At 43.6% G+C, this 21397-nt stretch overlaps 1 protein-coding gene across 2 annotated transcripts in view; it reads left to right on the forward strand.

Annotated features, from left to right (window-relative positions):
* MBOAT2 (membrane bound O-acyltransferase domain containing 2) overlaps positions 1–21397 on the forward strand; it is a 271358-nt gene that overhangs the window by 247517 nt on the left and 2444 nt on the right. For both annotated transcript variants that reach the window (XM_068280328.1, XM_068280329.1), the window contains exons 8-12: positions 7785–7977; positions 13883–13986; positions 15751–15815; positions 19267–19399; positions 21118–21269. In XM_068280328.1, the coding sequence (XP_068136429.1) occupies positions 7785–7977; positions 13883–13986; positions 15751–15815; positions 19267–19399; positions 21118–21269 (647 nt within the window). The remainder of the gene's footprint in view (positions 1–7784; positions 7978–13882; positions 13987–15750; positions 15816–19266; positions 19400–21117; positions 21270–21397) is intronic.

Here is a 21397-nt window from a genome sequence, read left to right on the forward strand (position 1 = left end):
CAGTGTGGAGACAGCTAATCCTGTGCACTTACATTTTATGGATGTGTCATGCCTCATGCTACGTTTGTTTCTTAGCCAGCATCACTATAGGGGATTAATGGGTTGGAGGATTTATTTGCTATCCAGCTGCACAATACTGTATTTTCAGTTTTTAAGTGCAGCGGGTATTGAATACACTGTTAAAGTGGACCTGTCACCTATTGTGAAAGTAGCAGGTTTGTAGGCGGAAGAGTTACTCTTAAAAATAGTAATCTAGTGTACATTAAAGTATAACTCTAGCCAGTTGTTATCAAGCCAAAATCCACAATCCAATCCAAAGCCAAAATCCAGTAGCCTGCTATCATTAGTAATTGGTTTATGTCCTGACATTTGGATACATGGTTTTTATGCGTATCCATTCACTTCCTACCTGACTAGCTAGTGGCTTGAGAGTTAAAAAATAAGAGCTCTGACACAGAGGACCTGGATTTGAATCTCTGCTCTTCCTGATCAGTAAGCCTGCACCTGTTCAGTAAAGAGACCTCGGGCTAGACTCTGCGAGGGAGTTTTTAGCATTAAAGGCAATACTTTTTATTTTTATTTTTACTACCTACCACACCCTAGTGGCTGCACCTTTGGTGCTTTGAGTCCGCCAGGAGAAAAGCTCAATATAAATGTTTGGTGTCCTGATTCCTACTTGCATTGCAACTAAATGGGTAGATTTCATAATAATCCACTGCTAGATTCACCTCCAGATGTTAGCCCTTCCAAGTAAAATGTATCAGCTGATGGCTTTATAAATCCTCCGTTTATTATTATTATTATTATTGCGTATTTAGTGCCAAATATCTTCCACCATTCCTTAACAGAGTATACAGTCACGTCACTAACTCTCCCTTAGAGGCGCTCACAATCTGTCCCTACCATAGTCAGTCTCTGGAATATGTTCATATTGCAGTCTAAGGATGATTAGTCGATTTTGTGGACCGATCGACATTCCAAGGCTGTTTTTACTTTACAGGGCTATTTGCAGCCTTTCTAGTCTTGTAGGTCCTTTGCTGTGGTCCTGTGCAGCCCGGTAAAGTGCATGACTTAGGTATGGCTAGGAGGAGGAGCCACGCTGACAGGTCTGGTGCATGTGCAGTAGTGGCTAACTGGCAATTCACCGACCTGCACATCGGATGGAGGAAGTGAACCGGGAAGAGAGCGAAAGACCTACAGACCAGGGGGCTGGAAGAAGCCTTAGGTAAGTTAAAGATTAGTCCTTTTGTCACCTCGGATATACGATAAAGCGGAACTGAACTCAGAACATCCTCTCTGCTCTAAAAGATAAGCAACAGCATAATAACCTTCAGGTCGCATTCACAGTGGGACGTTGCGGAGCTGCGTTATAAAGTCTTATAACGCAGCTTACGGCACTGCAATGATAATCCTATGAGCCGTTGACAGTGCAATGTTATCGTCACGTTGAAACATGTTGCGTTGTGGTAGCTCACTGCTTGCAGCGCGTTACCGCTTAACGCAGACACGTTGCGCCTTTAACGTCGCATTAAAACGCAACGTCCCTCTGTGAATATGCCCTTAAAGAAAATATTTATTGGTTACAGCTGATTCAAATCCTGCAATGAATCTGCAGTGTGTCTACTTCCCGATTTTCAAAGGGTTAACATCCTGTGTTTACAAATTAGCTGCTCTGTCAGGCAGCCAGCCGAGAGATCAAATTACAGTTGTGATTTGTCACAAAAGAGGGGGAATTGGACAGGCTAAACTCTCTAAACACATACATGGTGCATTTCTCTGTGCTTTCCTTCTGTCCTGTGCAAGAGTTCAGATCCCCTTTAAGGCCATTTTTTTGTGGGGACCAATTAACCTATCTGTATTTTTGGGGGCTGTGGGAGGAAAGTGGAATGCTGGGAGGATTCGAAACACTCCCAGATCTGATATGCTGAATGTACATTCTACAGGGAATTATCAAGCAGGAGTATAAAGCTCTGAAAAACTGGCCTCTATACCTGCAGCAAACTAATAGTCCTCTTCTGAGTGAATAAGTCCTCTCCGTTCACTGAGTTCTCTCTCTTAGCTGTTATTGTCATGCAGTGCAGTGAAGTCATCATCTTAGATAAGACTTTTTTTCTTTTTTTTTTTTTTAATCTGTCTTGATAATGCATGTACAGTCTACTAAATTATCAACTTCAGCCAGATAATATTATATTGGGAGAACATTAGATGGGGTGTGATATGGAATGCAGCTGTGTACACACTATGATCCTTGAATAGCTGCTTGTACATATAGATATATACATATAGATACAGCTCTGTCTACAGTTACTGAACACTTTAACAATGCATGTTACTGATCACTTTTACAATGCATAGACACGCACAGTGCTTGTTGCCTGAAGGGCGCTTTGCTAAGACATGCTGTACTGTTATAGAGTCTGTTACAAGGTCCATTGCATCACAGGAGTAGAGGCAGGGACACAAGAACACCCCTGTGATCTCCACCATTGTGTGTGGAGGGGGGAGGGACTCCTGTGAGCTGGGGTACAGCCACAGGAGTAGAGGCAGGGGCACAAGAACACCCCCGTGATCCCCACTATTGTGTGTTCCTGTGAGCTGGGGTACAGCCACAGGAGTAGAGGCATGGGCACAATAATACCCCTGTGATCCCCACCATTGTGTGTGTGGAGGAGGGGAAGGGACGACTTCTGTGAGCTGGGGTACAGCTTGTCCCAGGAAACCAAGGCGGCCGCTCACCCACAGCAGGGGCCTCCCATGTAGCCACTGATTAGCAGCCGCCACTATGCCAGCAGCAGTAGCAGCCACTGATTAGCAGCCGCCACTGTACCAGCAGCAGTAACAGCCACTGATTAGCAGCCGCCACTATGCCAGCAGCAGTAGCAGCCACTGATTAGCAGATGCCACTGTACCAGCAGCAGTAGCAGCCACTGATTAGCAGCCGCCACTATGCCAGCAGCAGTAACAGCCACTGATTAGCAGCTGCCACTGTGACAGCATCAGTAACGGCCACTGATTAGCAGCTGCCACTTTTACAGCAGCAGTAACAGCAACTGATTAGAAGCCGCCACTGTGCTAACTGCACACTGTATATGGGTTATTTCCAGTGGAAATGTTTCATTTGACAAAATGTCCCAGCATAGTGTACCTAACGGCAGTCAGCAAAAATTGTGTTTAATTTCCCTAGTCGGCCCCCTAGCACTCTCAAGAATGGCAAAATGGCTCTTCTAAGTATAGAAATTGCAGCTTTTGTCTTGTTGCTACCTTGTGGTAAATAAAGTAAGCCTTGCTTTTACAGCCATAAAAGTTTTCCTGGCAGAATACAATGTCTGAGGACAGGGAGAGATAAAATATATGAACTATTGACCTATTTCTAACTCTGGGACACTTAATAAGCTGCTACTGATTAGAGACAGTAAAACATTCAACCTACTTTGTAAATGTTTAAATATATAAGGAAACCCTGGGATACTTTTAAAAAAAATCATTTTTAGGAGTAGGAGGATAAATATAATTGTTTATCTCATCAATTTATTTTCACCTTGAGTTCACTTTAACATAAGTAAGAACCCAAGTGTAGTGTAATGAGTCCATACATATAGAAAGTATTGCAAGGTAGACTACATTTGTTAATAGTCAAAGTTCACAGCATTATTTTTTTATTTAATGCTAGATTTAATAGACGAAAATACATTGTAAAAATGCCCGTGCATTCCCTTTCCCATAGACTTATTATCTGGGTTACAATTCAGATGCGTTCATCCCATAGATCTCTCTCCTGTGCGTAATGTAAAGTGACACATAATGGTGCAAGCAGCAGTGTTTGCTCCTGACTCAGCAGTGTGTATGGCAGATAGTATGCTAAGGATGTAGCACAGCATAAGACGTCTGCACATCCATCATATCATGCTAGCCTTCATCCACACGCTTTGCTTACACCAGCCGTACTGCAGAGATCTGAAAACAACATCTGCTTACAAATGGAGATCTGTAGTGAGCATCAGAGTCGTGCTTACTTCAAACATCCAATCATGTGTAGCCACTTTTAAAACAGGGCAGCGATTGTGCAAATCGGTGTTTGCAGTGAACATAGGATCCCTGTAATGCTATCTTTTTGGGTAAATATCCCCATTGTTTTAGCTACATTTAAAAACTTTATTGCATTGTTTTACCTGTACAGGGCTGGATTTGTACTCTTTACCGCCCAAGGCCACCATCCGCAGCCACCTCCCAGTATAGATAGCCAGGTGACCCTCCCCCCCCCCCCCCCCCTCCCTTTCACTCCATTATAGGTAGCCAGATGACCCCCTTCTTCAGTATAGGTATCCTGATGCCCAGGGGCGTAACTAGACATCACTGGGCCCCCCGTGAAACTTTGGATGGGCCCCCCCAGCTCCCTCGCTTTCCGCACAGGAAAACTGAGGACTAATGTGTTTTCCCCATGCAGATAAAAACACTTAGACTTATAGGAAATGTCAGGCAATCTATGCTCCCCCCAGATCTGCTTACCCACTCCAGCCATTTGCAGCCCACAAGTCCCTCGTTGCAGCTCTGTTCCCAGTACATATATACACACACAGCTGTATTCTTTTACTATATGAGAGCGCATGCTACATGGAGGGACAACAATGGCATGATGAACATAAGATATAGTATCACTGTAACTTTGGCAAAACATTCAGAAAGTCACTGATTGATACTGTTATTACAGGATCTTGGACTCCGTATGAGACAACAAGCTCTCAATGAGGCAGCAACAGTCAGACATCAATCTTACCCACTCCATTGTGTTGTAAAAGTAATCAGACACTATAAGGTCACTAGCCTGAGTGTGATAAGAATCTAGGAATCTCTTCTGAGGGATTGCTGAATAAGGGCCAATCTACAACTTTTTTTCAACCTGTGACTCCTTTGTTTGTAATGTTGTACATGAAGTCATCAGAACGTAAAGCTTTTTATTTTTCGGGACAACCGATCGTAATTATCGAATTGGTGTAAAATTGGATCTTTTAATGGTATAGTGTGTGTGGCCACCTTAATCCTCAGGGAGCCAGTGCTGGCAGCCCCCGAAATACAGCTGACAAGTGTGTCAGCTGTTGCACTGGCACAGTAGCGCCTGCAATATTTACCTTCCCAGCTCCGGCGCGGGTAGCAGCTTTCTGATCAGCCGAAGCAGATCGGGTCCGCTCTGATCAGGCTCGGCTATTTCCGCCATCGGAGCCCATTGGAAAGCCGCTACTGCGCCTGCGCTAAGCCGGGAAGGTAAATATTTACATTGCCGCTGTTCAGGGGCTGCCAGCGCTGGAGGGTGAAGGAGGATGGGGGAAGCCTCATTAGGATCCAGAGGCTTCCCTCTCCTGCTTATCCTCTGCCTCCAAGTCTGGGCACACAATGCAATTTTACCGCCGGATCAACAGGAAATTTCCTGTCGTTTGATCATTTCCAACATGTCCGATCTGCTTCGGATAGAGAAACTGAACGATTTTGTGCAGTACTGACCTCAACCCCATTTTCGATCAGAAGCAGGTAAGACATGTTGGAAATTATCTGACCATCTGAAATTTCCCAGAAGCCTGACAGAAAAATTGCATTTTGTGTACTTTTAGCCATAGCCCCTGAACATGCATGCAGATGTTGGATTGAAGTTTGACTGCATTTGTCGCATGCTTGTTCCAGGTAGGTGATTCAGACACTACTGATGCATGAAAGATCAGCAGGACTGCCCGGCAACTGGTATAGTTTACTAGAAAATAAATATGGCAGCCTCCATATCCTTCTCACTTCAGATGTCCTTTAAAGCAAACCTGAACTGAATTAAAAGTCAAATTAACCATACACAGGTCATACTTACCTCCTGTGTAGTCTACTCATCAATCTCTTTCATATCTCCCGCGTCATATTTGTCCACTGTGATCAATGGGATTATACGTCCTCCATTTTGATAATGGCAGTGGCCCTGTAACAACTTCAGGGTCAGCACACTGTTAAACTGTAATAACACCCACTTTAATAGGGAAACATGGACATTACCTTGCACATCAGTTGTCCTTTCAGTTATAACTAAAAGCAACTCATATATTTCAGTTCTGACAAAATCTTGTCAGAACTTGAAAGAATCTTTGGAAAAAGAAAATGGTGACCTTCTGAGAGGAACTGACAGCGAGGCAAGTGTGTAATATTCATTTGCAGATACATCATATGTTTATATAAAATAATTTTACTTGGTACCCTTTAAACCTCTCTCCATGCTGATCTCTGCAGAAAGGTAAATATGGCTAATGTATAAAAAGCAACTATTTTGATTGATTAGAATAAATTGGTACGGGATATCAACTTACATAAACATCTCTCCGTCTCACCTTGAAATAATGTCAAACTATATACTAGAAAGATCTAAGGGAGCCAGAACCTATTCCTATTAATAATCAATTTATTACATATGACCAGTATCAAAAAACATACAACAGTGAACAAGACGCACATAAAAACCCCCATAAAATCAACTACGTTTCATCAACTCTAAATGGCCAGGCTGTGCAAATAATGATAGTGAGTCTCTGGAGTGCACTCCTTTCAAAAAGATCCACAAAAATCATAGATTGCAAACTAATATTCTTCAGGCCCAGGCTTCAAAAAACATTGATGATTAGTGACATCCAGAACGGTGGCCACCGTGGGTCAACCCCGTGTGCTTTGTTGCACGCCTCTATGTATTGGTAACATATACATGCTCATTACTGACATAACATCCATGTCAAACCTCTCAAGCCAAACCCAGCAGAGATCTTAAATATCAGTATGCATCAAACGCTAGCAAGGGCGGATTAGTAGTTGCATTGTGCTATCCAAGCATTAGATCATTAGATCACAACTCACGACCGGATGCCTCCACGTCAGTGAATACTTCTGCCCAGCTGATTGGTATACGCGTGATGGTTCTGGCGTCCAGTAACTCTCCGGTATTTTCAGGAGACGGCGTTATGTTTGGCGAGAGGAAGAGCATGGAGGCACGGGGGACCGACTCCGCCCACGTAGCGGACGTCACAAGCACGTGACGCGTTTCGTCCAATGGACTTCCTCAGACGTTCTGGATGTCACTAATCATCAATGTTTTTTGAAGCCTGGGCCTGAAGAATATTAGTTTGCAATCTATGATTTTTGTGGATCTTTTTGAAAGGAGTGCACTCCAGAGACTCACTATCATTATTTGCACAGCCTGGCCATTTAGAGTTGATGAAACGTAGTTGATTTTATGGGGGTTTTTATGTGCGTCTTGTTCACTGTTGTATGTTTTTTGATACTGGTCATATGTAATAAATTGATTATTAATAGGAATAGGTTCTGGCTCCCTTAGATCTTTCTAGTATATATTTTGATTGATTGATTGTAGGGATGATCAATGAGATGTAAATTGTTCTGAAATTATGCAAATATTTATGCAAATATATGCAGTTTGAAAATGGACCAATCAATTTAAACCCAGGTTTCAATTGATTGGTCCATTTTCATGTTGCGTACCTTTGCATAAAAATTTGCATACATTTGCATCAACTTGGAACAATTTGCGTATCTGTGATCATCCCTAAGCCTGAGCGCTTGCACACTTTGGAAAGACTGTCAAACTTTCTAATAGTTTTTTATTTTTTATGTTTTTGAGATTTTGCCACTGCGGTGTGGTTCCCCCTTTTGAACTCTCATGTATGGTACACTGTGACTGTGACAACGCACCCTGCTACACTGTGATTTTAATAATAAAAGCTTACCAGATGTTTGTTTTCTCTTTGCAGAATGTGGTTGTGCACAAGCTTGTGGTCTGTGCTGTCTCTTTGGCATTTTACATGACTGCCACGCGGATATTACCTGTAGAGTACAATATTGATGAGCATTTTCTGGAGACCTCGTCGGTGCACACAAGAGTTATATATCTCTACTTATCGCTATTGGCTGCAAGACCAAAGTATTACTTTGCCTGGACCCTTTGTGAGTGTTACTGGAATGTAAACAAAGTCTGCCCTCTTGTGGTTAAAGTTTTAATTGCATAACTATGTATATCCGATAAAGCCAAAATGTTCAGTATTTTAAAGTAACCAAATTTCCCTTCTGCTCCAGAAGCTAGCCACGCTGTTAAACGTTCTCAAACAAACTGTTTCTAAAAAGTGCCTGGGAGGGTTATTATGTTTACTTTTACTTTGTGCCAGGAGTTTTACACACACACACGCACGCACACGCACACACACACATGCACACATCCAATTTTAATTGGCCAATCACTGACCAATTATTCCAACGCCATGTAGTATGAGAGCTTTTCTATACAATCTGGTCACAGTTTTCACAATCTATTGGCCCTTATACAGCATGGAAGTTGTAAAATTGACCATTTATTGGCCAATCAAAATTGCATGTCTGTATGCACCCTCAAGTCTAGTACACGCCTTCAATTTTGATTGGCCAATCACGGACCATTTTTACCACATCCATGTAGTATGAGTCTCAGCCTACACAATCTATTCATAGTATCCAATCTCTGTGTGCCTTCATATTACACAGAGGTGGTAGAACTGGCCAATCAAAATTTAAGGTGTTTACCAGGCTTTATCAATAAGCCTCACTGAGCCTAATGGTATGAACACACTTGCGACTATGGTTTGAAACAGCAGCTTAACGATCGGTCTGCCGACATTTGGGTAAAGAACTTTACCAAACGATCATTAAAGAGACTCCGTAACAAAAATTGCATCCTGTTTTTTATCATCCTACAAGTTCAAAAAGCTATTCTAATGTGTTCTAGCTTACTGCAGCACTTTCTACTATAACAGTCTCTGTAATAAATCAATGTATCTTTCCCCTGTCAGACTTGTCGGCCTGTGTCTGGAAGGCTGCCAAGTTCTTCAGTGTTGTGGTTCTGCTATGAAGGGGGACTTCCAGGCCCCTCTCTGCACACTGCATGTGTGTTATTTAGATTAGAGCAGCTTCTCTCTTATCTTTTACAAGCTGGATAAATCTTCCTCTGAGCTGGCTGGGCTTTCACATACTGAGTAATTACAGACAAGGGCAAAGCTGTTTGCAGGAAGAAAAGAGCAGCCTGAAACTTCAGTGCATGAGAGCAGAAGGGGGAAAGAAACACACAAATGATCTCTTGAGATGCAAAAGGAAGGCTATATACAGCCTGCTTGTGTATGGATGTATTTTCTATGTGTGGACATACTGTACATCAACCTACTTCCTGTTTTGGTGGCCATTTTGTTTGTTTATAAACAAACTTTTTAAAACTGCTTTTAACCACTTTTAAAGCGGCGAGGAGCGGCGAAATTGTGTCAGAGGGTAATAGGAGATGTCCCCTAACGCACTGGTATGTTTACTTTTGTGCGATTTTAACAATACAGATTCTCTTTAAGTACAACGACGAACGAACGATATCGGCACGATTAGAAAATCTAACAGGACGGATCATATTGAACGATAATCGTTACAAAACTATAGTGTGTACAGTTATCTGCCAAGCACGATCGTTACAAGGGCCAGTGCGCCTGCGTTGGATTTTGGCCAGCTTCTGTACCTCCTGTGTAGCGCGTCCTGTAAAGATTGTTACATTACAAATTTCAAATAAACTTTGTTTGCAAGTTAACTATCATATATTTGTATCTACTGTAACCCCATGTTTGTATTTTTGTTTTGTTTTTTTATATATGCAGGATCTTCTCAAAAAATTAGCATTTTGTGATAAAGTTCGATATTTTCTGTAATGTACTGATAAACATTAGACTTTAATATATTTTAGATTCAAATACACACAATTGAAGTAGTTCAAGCCTTTTATTGTTTTAATATTGATGATTTTGGCATACAGCTCATGAAAACCCAAATTTCCTATCTCAAAAAATTAGCATATTTCATCCGACCAATAAAAAACAAAAAAAAGTCAACCTTCAAATAATTATGTTCAGTTATGCACTCAATACTTGGTCGGGAATCCTTTGGCAGAAATGACTGCTTCAATGCGGCGTGGCATGGAGGCAATCAGCCTGTGGCACTGCTCAGGTGTTATGGAGGCCCAGGATGCTTCGATAGCGGCCTTAAGCTCATCCAGAGTGTTGGGTCTTGTCTCTCAACTTTCTCTTCACAATATCCCACAGATTCTCTATGGGGTTCAGGTCAGGAGAGTTGGCAGGCCAATTGAGCACAGTAATACCATGGTCAGTAAACCATTTACCAGTGGTTTTGGCACTGTGAGCAGGTGCCAGGTCGTGCTGAAAAATGAAATCTTCATCTCCATAAAGCTTTTCAGCAGATGGAAGCATGAACCCACTTTTGAACCAGAAACCGCAGCAGAAGCACCTGACCTGGGCTACAGAGAAGCAGCACTGGACTGTTGCTCAGTGGTCCAAAGTACTTTTTTCAGATGAAAGCAACTTTTGCATGTCATTCGGAAATCAAGGTGCCAGAGTCTGGAGGAAGACTGGGGAGAGGGAAATGCCAAAATGCCTGAAGTCCAGTGTCAAGTACCCACAGTCAGTGATGGTCTGGGGTGCCATGTCAGCTGCTGGTGTTGGTCCACTGTGTTTTATCAAGGGGAGGGTCAATGCAGCTAGCTATCAGGAGATTTTGGAGCACTTCATGCTTCCATCTGCTGAAAATCTTTATGGAGATGATTTCATTTTTCAGCACGACCTGGCACCTGCTCACAGTGCCAAAACCACTGGTGAATGGTTTACTGACCATGGTATTACTGTGCTCAATTGGCCTGCCAACTCTCCTGACCTGAACCCCATAGAGAATCTGTGGGATATTGTGAAGAGAAAGTTGAGAGACGCAAGGCCCAACACGCTGGATGAGCTTAACCACTTGAGGACCCACCCTTTACCCCCCCTTAAGGACCAGCGCTGTTTTAGCTGATCTGTGCTGGGTGGGCTGTGCAGCCCCCAGCACAGATCAGGGTGCAGGCAGAGCGACTAGATCGCCCCCTTTTTTCCCCCCTATGGGGATGATGTGCTGGGGGGGTCTGATCGCTCCTGCCTGCCTGGGTGTTGCGGGGGGCACCTCAAAGCCCCCCTCCGCGGCGAAATTCCCCCCCCTCCCTCTCATACCTGTCCCCCCTGGCAATCTGGGCTGCACAGGATGCTATCCGTCCTGTGCAGCCAGTGACAGGCTGTCCCCTGTCACATGGCGGCGATCCCCGGCCGCTCATTGGCCGGGGATCGCCGATCTGCCTTACGGCGCTGCTGCGCAGCAGCGCCGTACAATGTAAACAAAGCGGATTAATTCCGCTTGTGTTTACATTTAGCCTCCGAGCCGCGATCGGCGGCCCGCAGGCTATTCACGGAGCCCCCCGCCGTGAATTGACAGGAAGCAGCCGCTCGCGTGAGCGGCTGCTTCCTGATTAATTAGCCTGCACCCGGCGACGCAGAACTGCGTCGCTGGTCCTGCAGCTGCCACTTTGCCGACGTGCGGTATGAGTGCGCGGTCGGAAAGTGGTTAAGGCCGCTATGGAAGCATCCTGGGCCTCCATAACACCTGAGCAGTGCCACAGGCTGATTGCCTCCATGCCACGCCGCATTGAAGCAGTCATTTCTGCAAAAGGATTCCCGACCAAGTATTGAGTGCATAACTGAACATAATTATTTGAAGTTTGACTTTTGTTTTAAAAACACTTTTCTTTCATTGGTCGGATGAAATATGCTAATGTTTTGAGATGGGAATTTGGGGTTTTCATGAGCTGTATGCCAAAATCATCAATATTAAAACAATAAAAGGCTTGAACTACTTCAGTTGTGTGTAATGAATCTAAAATATATGAAAGTCTAATGTTTATCAGTACATTACAGAAAATAATGAACTTTATCACAATATGCTAATTTTTTGAGAAGATCCAGTATATAAATATGTTCGCAACATTTCCCTCTGATCGTTCTTTTTCTGCGAGAACGATCGTTAAAATGTGTATTATGATTGCTGCATCCCATCGTTGCATTCTAATCGTTCCAATATTGTTCGTCTGGTAACTATCTTTCCTGGTAACTATCGTTATTGCAAGTGTGTGCGTACCATTATGCTAAGTACTCACTTGAGATAAAAGTCTTTGGAAAAGGCAAGCTCACAGACCAATTTTACTGCCTCCCATGTAGTATGAGAGCCATACTCTACAGTCTATTCTATGGAGCTGAACTCCCCATCAGATACAAATATCTGCTGCACACAAAGATGCTGTACACATTGTAAAGAGCAATTCCTGCAAAATGCATTCATAGTAGTTTATGATATCTGCAGATCTCATGCACACCTTGTTTAACGAACATTCATCTGGAGATCAGATACACCAGGATAGATCTTCAGATTTGCAGAGGATTGTCAGATCTGCAGATGAATTTCTGTTAAACAAGGTGTGTATGAGGATCTGCAGATATCATAGACTATGAATGCCTTTTGCAGGAACTGATCTTTTGCATGTGTACAGCATCTCTGTACATCATCTTGCAAAGATTTTTATCTCAGTATGGTGGCGTAGTGGTTAGCGCTCTTGCCTTGCAGCGCTGGGTCCCCCGGTTCATATCAGGTCAACATCTGCAAGAAGTTTGTATGTTCTTCCCGTGTCTGCATGGGTTTCCTCTGGGTATTCCAGTTTCCTCCCACATCCCAAAAACATACAGATAAGTTAATTGGCTTCCCCCTAAAAATTGGCCCTAGGCTATGATACATTCACCACACGATACATACATAGACATAAGACTGTGGTAGGGATTAGACTGTGAGCTCCTCTGAGGGACAGTTAAGTGAAAAGATAATATACTCTGTACAGTGCTGCGGGAGATGTCGGCGCTATATAAATACTAAATAATAATAATAATCTGATGAGGAGTTCAGCTCCATAGAATAGACTGTGTAGGTATGGCTCTCATACTACATGGAAGAGGGTAAAATTGGTCTGTGATCTTTCATTTTCCAAAGACTTTAGTCTCAATTTTTTTTTAAATAGCTGTTCAATTCAAGAATTACAATCAATTTTTCAGACTGTAACATTTCAAAAATCTGACCAATGCACCACACAAATATGTTAATTATTTTTTTCCCCAATTATGATAACAAATTATTGGAAACTCAGAGAAAATTGCTAGGGTGTGTATATTTTTATATTTTTATAACAATCTTTATGTAGTATGAAAGTAAGGAAAAATTACAGGTAAGATCAACTGTGTCACAATAAGTAGGAAAAAAAAGAAAGTCATACAGGTAAGTAGGCACATCCTCATGGACTAATAACAAAGCAACAATCAGGAAAATCTTTACAAAAAGAGGTCGCCAATGATGAAATGGATCACAGATTGGGTGTGTATATTAATAAATCGACAATCTAACACACACCATACAATCTTTAGAAAAAGTTAAGAAAAACTTTCAGCATTCCGGATCGATAAAAATAAATTTAAAAAAACAGGATATCCAATCGGATGTTTCAGTCGAAAAAAAAAAAAAACTTTCCTTTTTTTTTTTTTTTTTTTTGGGTGAACCAATCATATTTATCAAATTGCCATAAAATCTGATCATTTTATTGTATTGTGTGTGGCCAACTTTAGGGTGCGTACACACAAACCATTTTGATTAGCTAATTTTTACCACTGCCATGTAGTATAATGGCCAACAGATTTGAATACTATGAGCAGATTGTTTAGGTAATCTCTCGTCCTAAATAAAAGTGGTACAATTGGCCAATCAAAATTGGATGTGTGTACACATCTTTAGAGATCTGTTCCGACTACTGACAGATGGCTCTTACAGTTCTGACTGCAGAGATGAGGATCTTTTTTTTTTTTCCTGACTGCAAAATGTGTCCTTTTTTCTTTACAAAGAAAGAAGAAAAAACTTGCCTGCATTTTGTCTTTGCTTTCAGCGGACGCGATCAATAATGCTGCAGGATTCGGATTCCAGGGTTATGACAAGAACGGAGAGGGTGACTGGGATCTAGTCTCCAATCTGAAGATTAAAAATATAGAGGTAGGTGCCTGTTGCCTGCATTTCCTAGTATGAAGATTGTTACTCAGGAGAGAGCAAAGCACTCTGGGATATTGGCAGGACATTTGTAAGGATTAGATAGAAGTACTTGCTTGGATATCATTGTCTGTAGCCACCAGAAATGTATCCAATTCCCATCATCCACTGCATGCTAGTTCATAAATCCAAATGACGCTGGGAATGCCGGGACTGGCAGTAGAAATAAGTGCGTGGATGGAAAGCGCTACACAAATTATATAAAATCGTAGTAAGGGTCACCGCTAGCTTTTCACGCATTCTTGCTTCAGTTGTTGCATCTGGTGTAGGTGGACTATACACAACAGTATACATGGGATCAGAGATGGGTTACGCTATAATGGGGCCCTAGACAAGAAGATTTAGGGCCCCCTTGTGGTCCTTTTTGGTAATCTGAAGTGAAGAGAGGTCAGAGAAGGTGACAGGTGGGCCCCTTGACACCCACTAGCTCCAAGCAGCTGCTTAGGTTGCCTGGTGGATGATCCTGCTCTGCATGGTATTTAGGCATGTAAGGGGCATGAAATGGGAAGCAGAGATAATGTGGATCTTGTTATGCAGTGTAAACCAGCAGCTTAAACATATGAGAAACCAACTAAAAGAAAAACAAAAGAAAGAGCATTTTGGATAGTACTGTATGGAGTGACTATACTGTAGAAGTAACTGAATTTCCTTATGACTGGGTATGGCAGGAGGATGGGAAGCTGGATGGATGGGGAGGTGTGTCCAAGGAGGAGACACATTTGTGTTGATGTCAAAGCAGCACGGTGGCATAGTGGTTGGCACCCTCCCCTTATAGCGCTGGATTCCCGGCTCAAATCCCAGCCAGGTCAACATCTGCAAGGAGTTTGTATGTTCTCCCCTGGCACTCTGGTTTCCTCACACATCCCAAAAACATACAGATAAGTTAATTGGCTTCCCCCTAAATTGGCCCTAGACTATGATACATACACTACATGCTACATACATAGACATAGGACTATGGTAGTTAGTGACAAGACTATATACTCTGTACAGCACTGTACACTGTACTTTTATTTAAATCAATAAATAAAAAGCAGTTGTTAAAGAGGCATTGTAGTGACATACAGTAGAGTGCAATAAATTATTCAGGATACAAATTTTTTGGGGTAATTTTTCCTGGTTTCTGCATGAGAAAAAAATATGAAAAATGTAGATTTTTTTCGTATTGCGATTCCTACATGCATACTAATGAAATTAATTCAAACGAGAATGCATCTAACTACAAAATCAGATGCGATTTTTCGCATACCACATGTAATCTTTCTGCGTTTGAAAAGGGGGGGGGGGGGGGAGCACCACTGCATCGCAATTTGAAAATGAAAAAAGACACAAAAAATAATGTGATGCCATTGAAAGGCATTAGATGAATTCAGCATCTCAATTCTGAAGGACACACGCAATATTTAACAAGTGGGAACAGCCCCCTTTATATAGTAAAGTCCCCCTATAGTAAACTTCAAGGGACCTGGCCAAGCAGTTTACTATATCAGAAGATTAATAGATCAGGATTGGTCATACATTGTATTTGCATACTGCATGGTCAGGACCTGAGGGCTGAGTTTACTATAGCCAGAGGTTTACTATAGCAGTGTTTACTATAACCAGATTTTACTGTATTTCTCTTTGCACTAAACACGTTGTCATCTGGTTGCTGAGCAGCTGAATATGGACGTTAGATTTCAAGAATTTGTCTTTTTTTTTCTCTTTCAGTTTTCAACAAGCTTTAAAATGTTTATTGACAACTGGAACATACAGACGGCACTGTGGCTCAAGAGGTATGGCATGACCGGAAATATCTACTGGGCGACATAAGGGGACTGCCATTGCTGATCTCTCCTCATGAACCCTTGCCTGGGTTCAAATCTTGACTCTTCCTAATCAGAGAGCCAGCACCTGTTCAGTAAGGAGTTATTGGGCAAGACTGAATAACATTGCTACTGCCTTTTGAGCAGCCCTAGTGGCTGCAGCTCAAGCGGTTTGAGTCCACCTGGAGAAAAGCGCTATACAAGTATAGGAATTATTATTATTATTATCATTATCATGAAAATGATAGTCTGCCCATCTGTTGTGCTGATCATCTGGCTTCTGGTGCCCATACATGGTACAATAAAAAAAAAATATTTTCCTGTTTATTCGACCAAAACCAATTGAATCAAATACCGTAAGTCGAGAATAAACTTTTTTTTTCCGATGAAGAAAAAACAAATGATTATCCAATTTTTTGGATAAAAATCTGATTGAACAAGTTGAAAGAATCGTTATAGTTAATTTTTTCCTGATTCTCTGACAGATCGAAGGTTTGTGTATGGTACCTCGAAAACAACTATGCTATATTTTTTTCTCTGCTCTAACGGAATCCTATGCAATAAAACCTAACTGTCCCTGCGCCATCCACTTTCCCTGTCTGGCCGAAGCTTTTTTGTACTGCGCATGCGCGCAGTACAGAAAGCCGTTGGGACGGGAGGTGAGGCCAGGGAGCCGTGTGTGTGTGTGTGTGTGTGTGTGTGTGTGTGTGTGTGTGTGTGTGTGTGTGTGTGTGTGTGTGTGTGTGTGTGTGTGTGTGTGCGAGATGGGCAGGTGATCGCGGGCACGCGCGGTTAAATCACTACCTAGAGCCCTTTTTTAAAAGGGCTTAGGTAGCCTAGTAATCAAATAAAATGATCTAATCAAAAAAAAAAAAAAACAATGAAAAAAATGTGCCCTGTATGGGCACCATCAGGCATTTTGAGAGTCACTAAGCAGATCAGTTGTTCCCACATTACCAGAGGCATGATTATTGCATGTCAGAGATGGCCAGATAACTAGCATGTTCAAAAGGAGGTCAGCAATGACAGCTTCCTGGTTTCACTCAGCACAACTTCTATGTAATGTATTTTATCTGTTGACACACATATTTTCTTATTGGGTTTTGGTGTCTACCCAATTACATAGGCTAAAGGAACGGAGTTATAAAATATGGAGTAAAATAAAGATGCTGCTCGGAGCTACAAATCATATTTTTTGAAAAAAAAATCTGATAGCTGATAGACATTACTTTTTCTGCTTTAGCTTTCTTGACTAATGTAATTACAAAATGTCACCTTTTGAAGGGACAGAGGTAGGGACAGAACTTCTCTGGCTCTGCTGCCTCTGGCGTAGTCCGTATATGATGCGGATCCGTAGTGGTCTCCTGGTCCGGCGTTGGTGTCAGCTTGTGAGAAGAAAAAAACACACAGGAAGACCCGCTTCCAATAGTGTGATTCCGTTTATTTAAAAAAAGGGGGATTCATATAAAATAAGTGACTGAGGGGCACTAAGCGATACACTAGGTAGTAGATGGAGTCACCTCCTGTGTGGCCACCAGGTGCTGGTGAACTCCTCTCCGTGCCGCTACCGTGCGCCCCGTGGGATTAAAAACTTGCTTGTACGCCAGGATCTAACACGCCGCTACAGTCACTGTCTCCAGCGCTGCTGGTGAGTGGTTTCATATAGGGGGGCGAGGTGGATGCCTGTTTTCTGATGTCAAGAGCGTAGTGACTGTCATATATTCATTGTTTTTACTGGCACAACCCAGTTACTGAACTTCAGCACTTGGATTTTATTGCCATTTGAACTCTCATCTGTGCGAAACATTAATACACCACTGCTTTCACAGTGGTGCTTCTGAGGAGCGAGCGCTAATCTTGTATTTTGGAGGGACAGAACTTGCCAAGTTGGCAGGGCCTGTTTGCATGGTTTGCAAGTCTGACATGGTTTCACAAGTTCCGCCTGTGACTAGCACACTAACTCATCAGGCACTACATAGCTTTATGTAGAATATGAAAACCATGAGTGGTATATTTTATGATGCTATACAAGTGAAGAAGCAGAGAAAGGGAGGCCGAGAACAGGCAGCAGAGAAAGGGAGGCCGAGAACAGGCAACGGAGAAAGGGAGGCCGAGAACAGGCAGCAGAGAAAGGGAGGCCGAGAACAGGCAACGGAGAAAGAGAGGCCGAGAACAGGTAACGGAGAAAGGGAGGCCGACAACAGGCGGCGGAGAAAGGGAGGCCGAGAACAGGCGGCGGAGAAAGGGAGGCCGAGAACAGGCGGCGGAGAAAGGGAGGCCGAGAACAGGCGGCGGAGAAAGGGAGGCCGAGAACAGGCGGCGGAGAAAGGGAGGCCGGGGGGCCGCCGAGCCGGAGGGGTAGCGGGCTGGATGGGGGTATTGGGCCTAGCGGTGGGGAAGGGGGTCGGACCCCCCCCCTCGTCTGGGTCCCCCGATCTACGCTCCCCTCCAGTTGTAATAGGAAGCAGCCGATGCCCAATACTAAGGCACGGGCGGGGAGGACTCACCTTTTCCGCGTTCCAGCGTGCGCTCCACTGACGTCACTTCCTGCATCGCCGCCCACTGTATTGTAAGTGGACGACGATGCAGGAAGTGACTTCCTGCGATGCAGGAAGTGACGTCAGTACCCCCGTCCTGCCCGCTACTCCTCCGGCTCGGCGGCCGGCCCCCCCCGCACCCGCGGGCGGGTGCCGCCCCTAGAAGTTTGCCGCCTGAGGCAAACGTTTCACCCCGCCTCATGAGCGGGCCGGCCCTGGCAGCAACTTAACTTTTTAAAGCTGGAGGGGAGCGGAGGACGGGGGACCCAGGCGAGGGAGGGGGGGTCCAACCCCCCCTCCCTGCCGCTAGGCCCAATACCCCCTTCCTGCCCGCTATCCCCTCCAGCTCGGGCGGCCCCCCCACGGCTTGGGGGGGCGATTTCTTTAAAGATTGCCTCAGGCGGCAAAAAGTATAGGGCCGGGCCTGTTTACTTGAAGCTTTGATTAAAGCGGGCCTGAACTCAGAACGTTCTCTCTGCTCTTAAAGATACGCAACAGCATAATAACCTTTTAACAAAGAATATTTCTTGGTTACACCTGATACAAATCCTAAACTAAATCTGCACTGTTTCTACTTCCTGATTCATGGAAGCAGATTTATTGTTAACCTCCTGTGCTTTCAAATGGCCTTATCTGCTATCTCTGCCATAGGCAGTCATGTGACACAGGGAAGAGATCAGATTACAACTTGTGATTAGACACAAATGAGGGGGAATTAAACAGGCTAAACTCTATAAATACACACAGGGTGCATTCCTCTATGTATTTCTTCATTCCTGTGCAAGAGTTCAGGCCCACTGTAACGAGGTTTGGTTATGTGTCATGACTGTTATGGTGATGTGTATATCTGTATCAGGAATAACTGTATTTTCTGTGTTCCTCAGAGTATGCTATGAGCGAGCTACCTTCAGCCCTACAGCCCAGACCTTTCTTCTGTCAGCTATTTGGCACGGGGTATATCCAGGGTATTACCTAACTTTCTTCACTGGAAGTTTGATGACACTGGCAGCCCGAAATGTGAGTACTTCTGTTGTGCAGTCTTAACTGGCTAGTGTTGGGATTTGTGTCTGGCCCAGTGTGGAGGTTTCCATGCTGTTCTTGGTATTCACCCATGGCCTCAGCCAAATATGGAGTAACTGGTTACCATTAGGGCCCTTCCACACTGTAAGCTCTTTGATCCAATTTTCGAAGTGCATGTGTTTTGACGATCACAAGGCCGCCGTAATTAACATAGTAATTGCGATGCCCTGTACAGAGTGGTGCGATCTGTTTTTAACCATGCCACAATCCTATTGCCTGCTGCAGCTTGCCTACGTTTGTGATTCGGTTATACCATTCGCATCTTCAAAAAAAAAATTTTGTTTGAAGATGTGCACTCATTTTAACGTCAGCCCGCACAACTTGTTCTTCCTAAAGAGGTCATGCAGAGGAGGTGGCAGGGAGCTGTTTTTATAGTTACCTGTTCCGGACAACAGACCGGCTTTCCCTCTTTATCCACCTGTGACGCTGCACTCCCGGCATCCTCCTCGGTTATTATATGTGATCTGGGCTCAGAAGATAGTGTCAGCGGTGCAGCGCCACCCGGTGGTGGAAGATGGATAATGGAAGAGTCTCTCCCATCACCTCTCTTCCACCACCAGGTGGTGCTGCACGCTGACACTATCTTCAGAGCCCTGATCACATGTAATATCATGTGCTCAGAACTTCGGAAGTCAGAAGAGTTTGGGCTCTATTCATAAAACCTTACCGCAAGTTTTCCGCTCAAAACAGCGGATTTTCCCGTCCATTTAGCAAAGTGGGCATTCATAAAAGCTGTTCCCGCATGAAAATCTACAATCCCCCAGCAGAGCGAGAAATTTCCGACTTCTCCAGTGTTTTTCTAGATTTATCTAGAAAAAAGTAACAAAATGGCCATTCATAAAGATTAGAGGAAGTGGTATGTGGACGGGAAATACCGCTTCCTCTGATTTTGCGGATTACATACAAGTGAATGGGACAGACCTCCCAGAGAGAGCAGTGCACGGAGGGACTCTGCCGGCTGAAGTGTTTCCGCATGCCTTCCGACAGCTTACCGCCAGCTTTCAGCGGGAGATCTCCGCTCTGCTATCGCAGCTGGCAAGATTTCTATGAATTACCACCCAGAAGTGTAAAATACCGCTGCTGTATTTTACCTCTACGAGTATTTACGCCACAAGTTTTTTATGAATAGAGCCCTATGCTGGGAGTGCAGTGCGCGGGTGTTTGAAGAGAGGAAGCCGGTCTGTAACAGGAAGCTATAAAAGCTCCCTGCCAGGCTGGTGGAGGCACACTTCCCCAGTGGTAGAAAAAAATCTGGCCCAGCAGCCACATAAGGATTTACTTTATGTGGCTGCTAAAAGGTTAAATCAATGGGACTGCATGCAGTTCGCACAGCAAACGTGGTTCTATGCGATTTCCCATTTGAAAATCTCATAGCAGCTTTTTTTTTCACGTGGGAAATGCAATAGCCCCCGAGGATATACAAGCTCCATACGGATAGTATCCTGGCTGGAAACTGAACCTGTGAGTCTAGTGCTGCCAGGTGAGAGTGCTGGCCACTTAGCCTCTGTGCTAGCAATGGTCAGAGCAGTGTAGGATAATCTTCTGCTGCAACACAACCGTGATCAGTTTGTTACCCCTACTGTACGTATGCCAATACTGAATAAGATCTAGCCCCTCTAAAACTGTGTAATGTGTTTTTACGGTGCTCGTTTCAGATAAGGAACAATGTCCGTCACCACTTTCTGCACTCTCCTGAACTAAAGTTTGTATATGATGTCATGACGTGGATAGCAACACAAGTGGCAATCAGCTACACTGTGGCACCGTTTGTGCTCTTATCAGTCAGACCATCTCTAGACTTTTATAGGTAAGTACACTGTAAGCAGAGTTTAAGCAGGTCTGTAGTAGATAACTGTAATGCCGGGTACCCTGCTACCACTTTTATAGTTATTTTCCTGGTTTCAGCCTGAAATACTTTCCTGTATCTATATATTG

The sequence above is a fragment of the Hyperolius riggenbachi genome, chromosome 4 (genome assembly GCF_040937935.1).
Source record: "Hyperolius riggenbachi isolate aHypRig1 chromosome 4, aHypRig1.pri, whole genome shotgun sequence".
Classification (NCBI taxonomy): Eukaryota; Metazoa; Chordata; class Amphibia; order Anura; family Hyperoliidae; genus Hyperolius; species Hyperolius riggenbachi.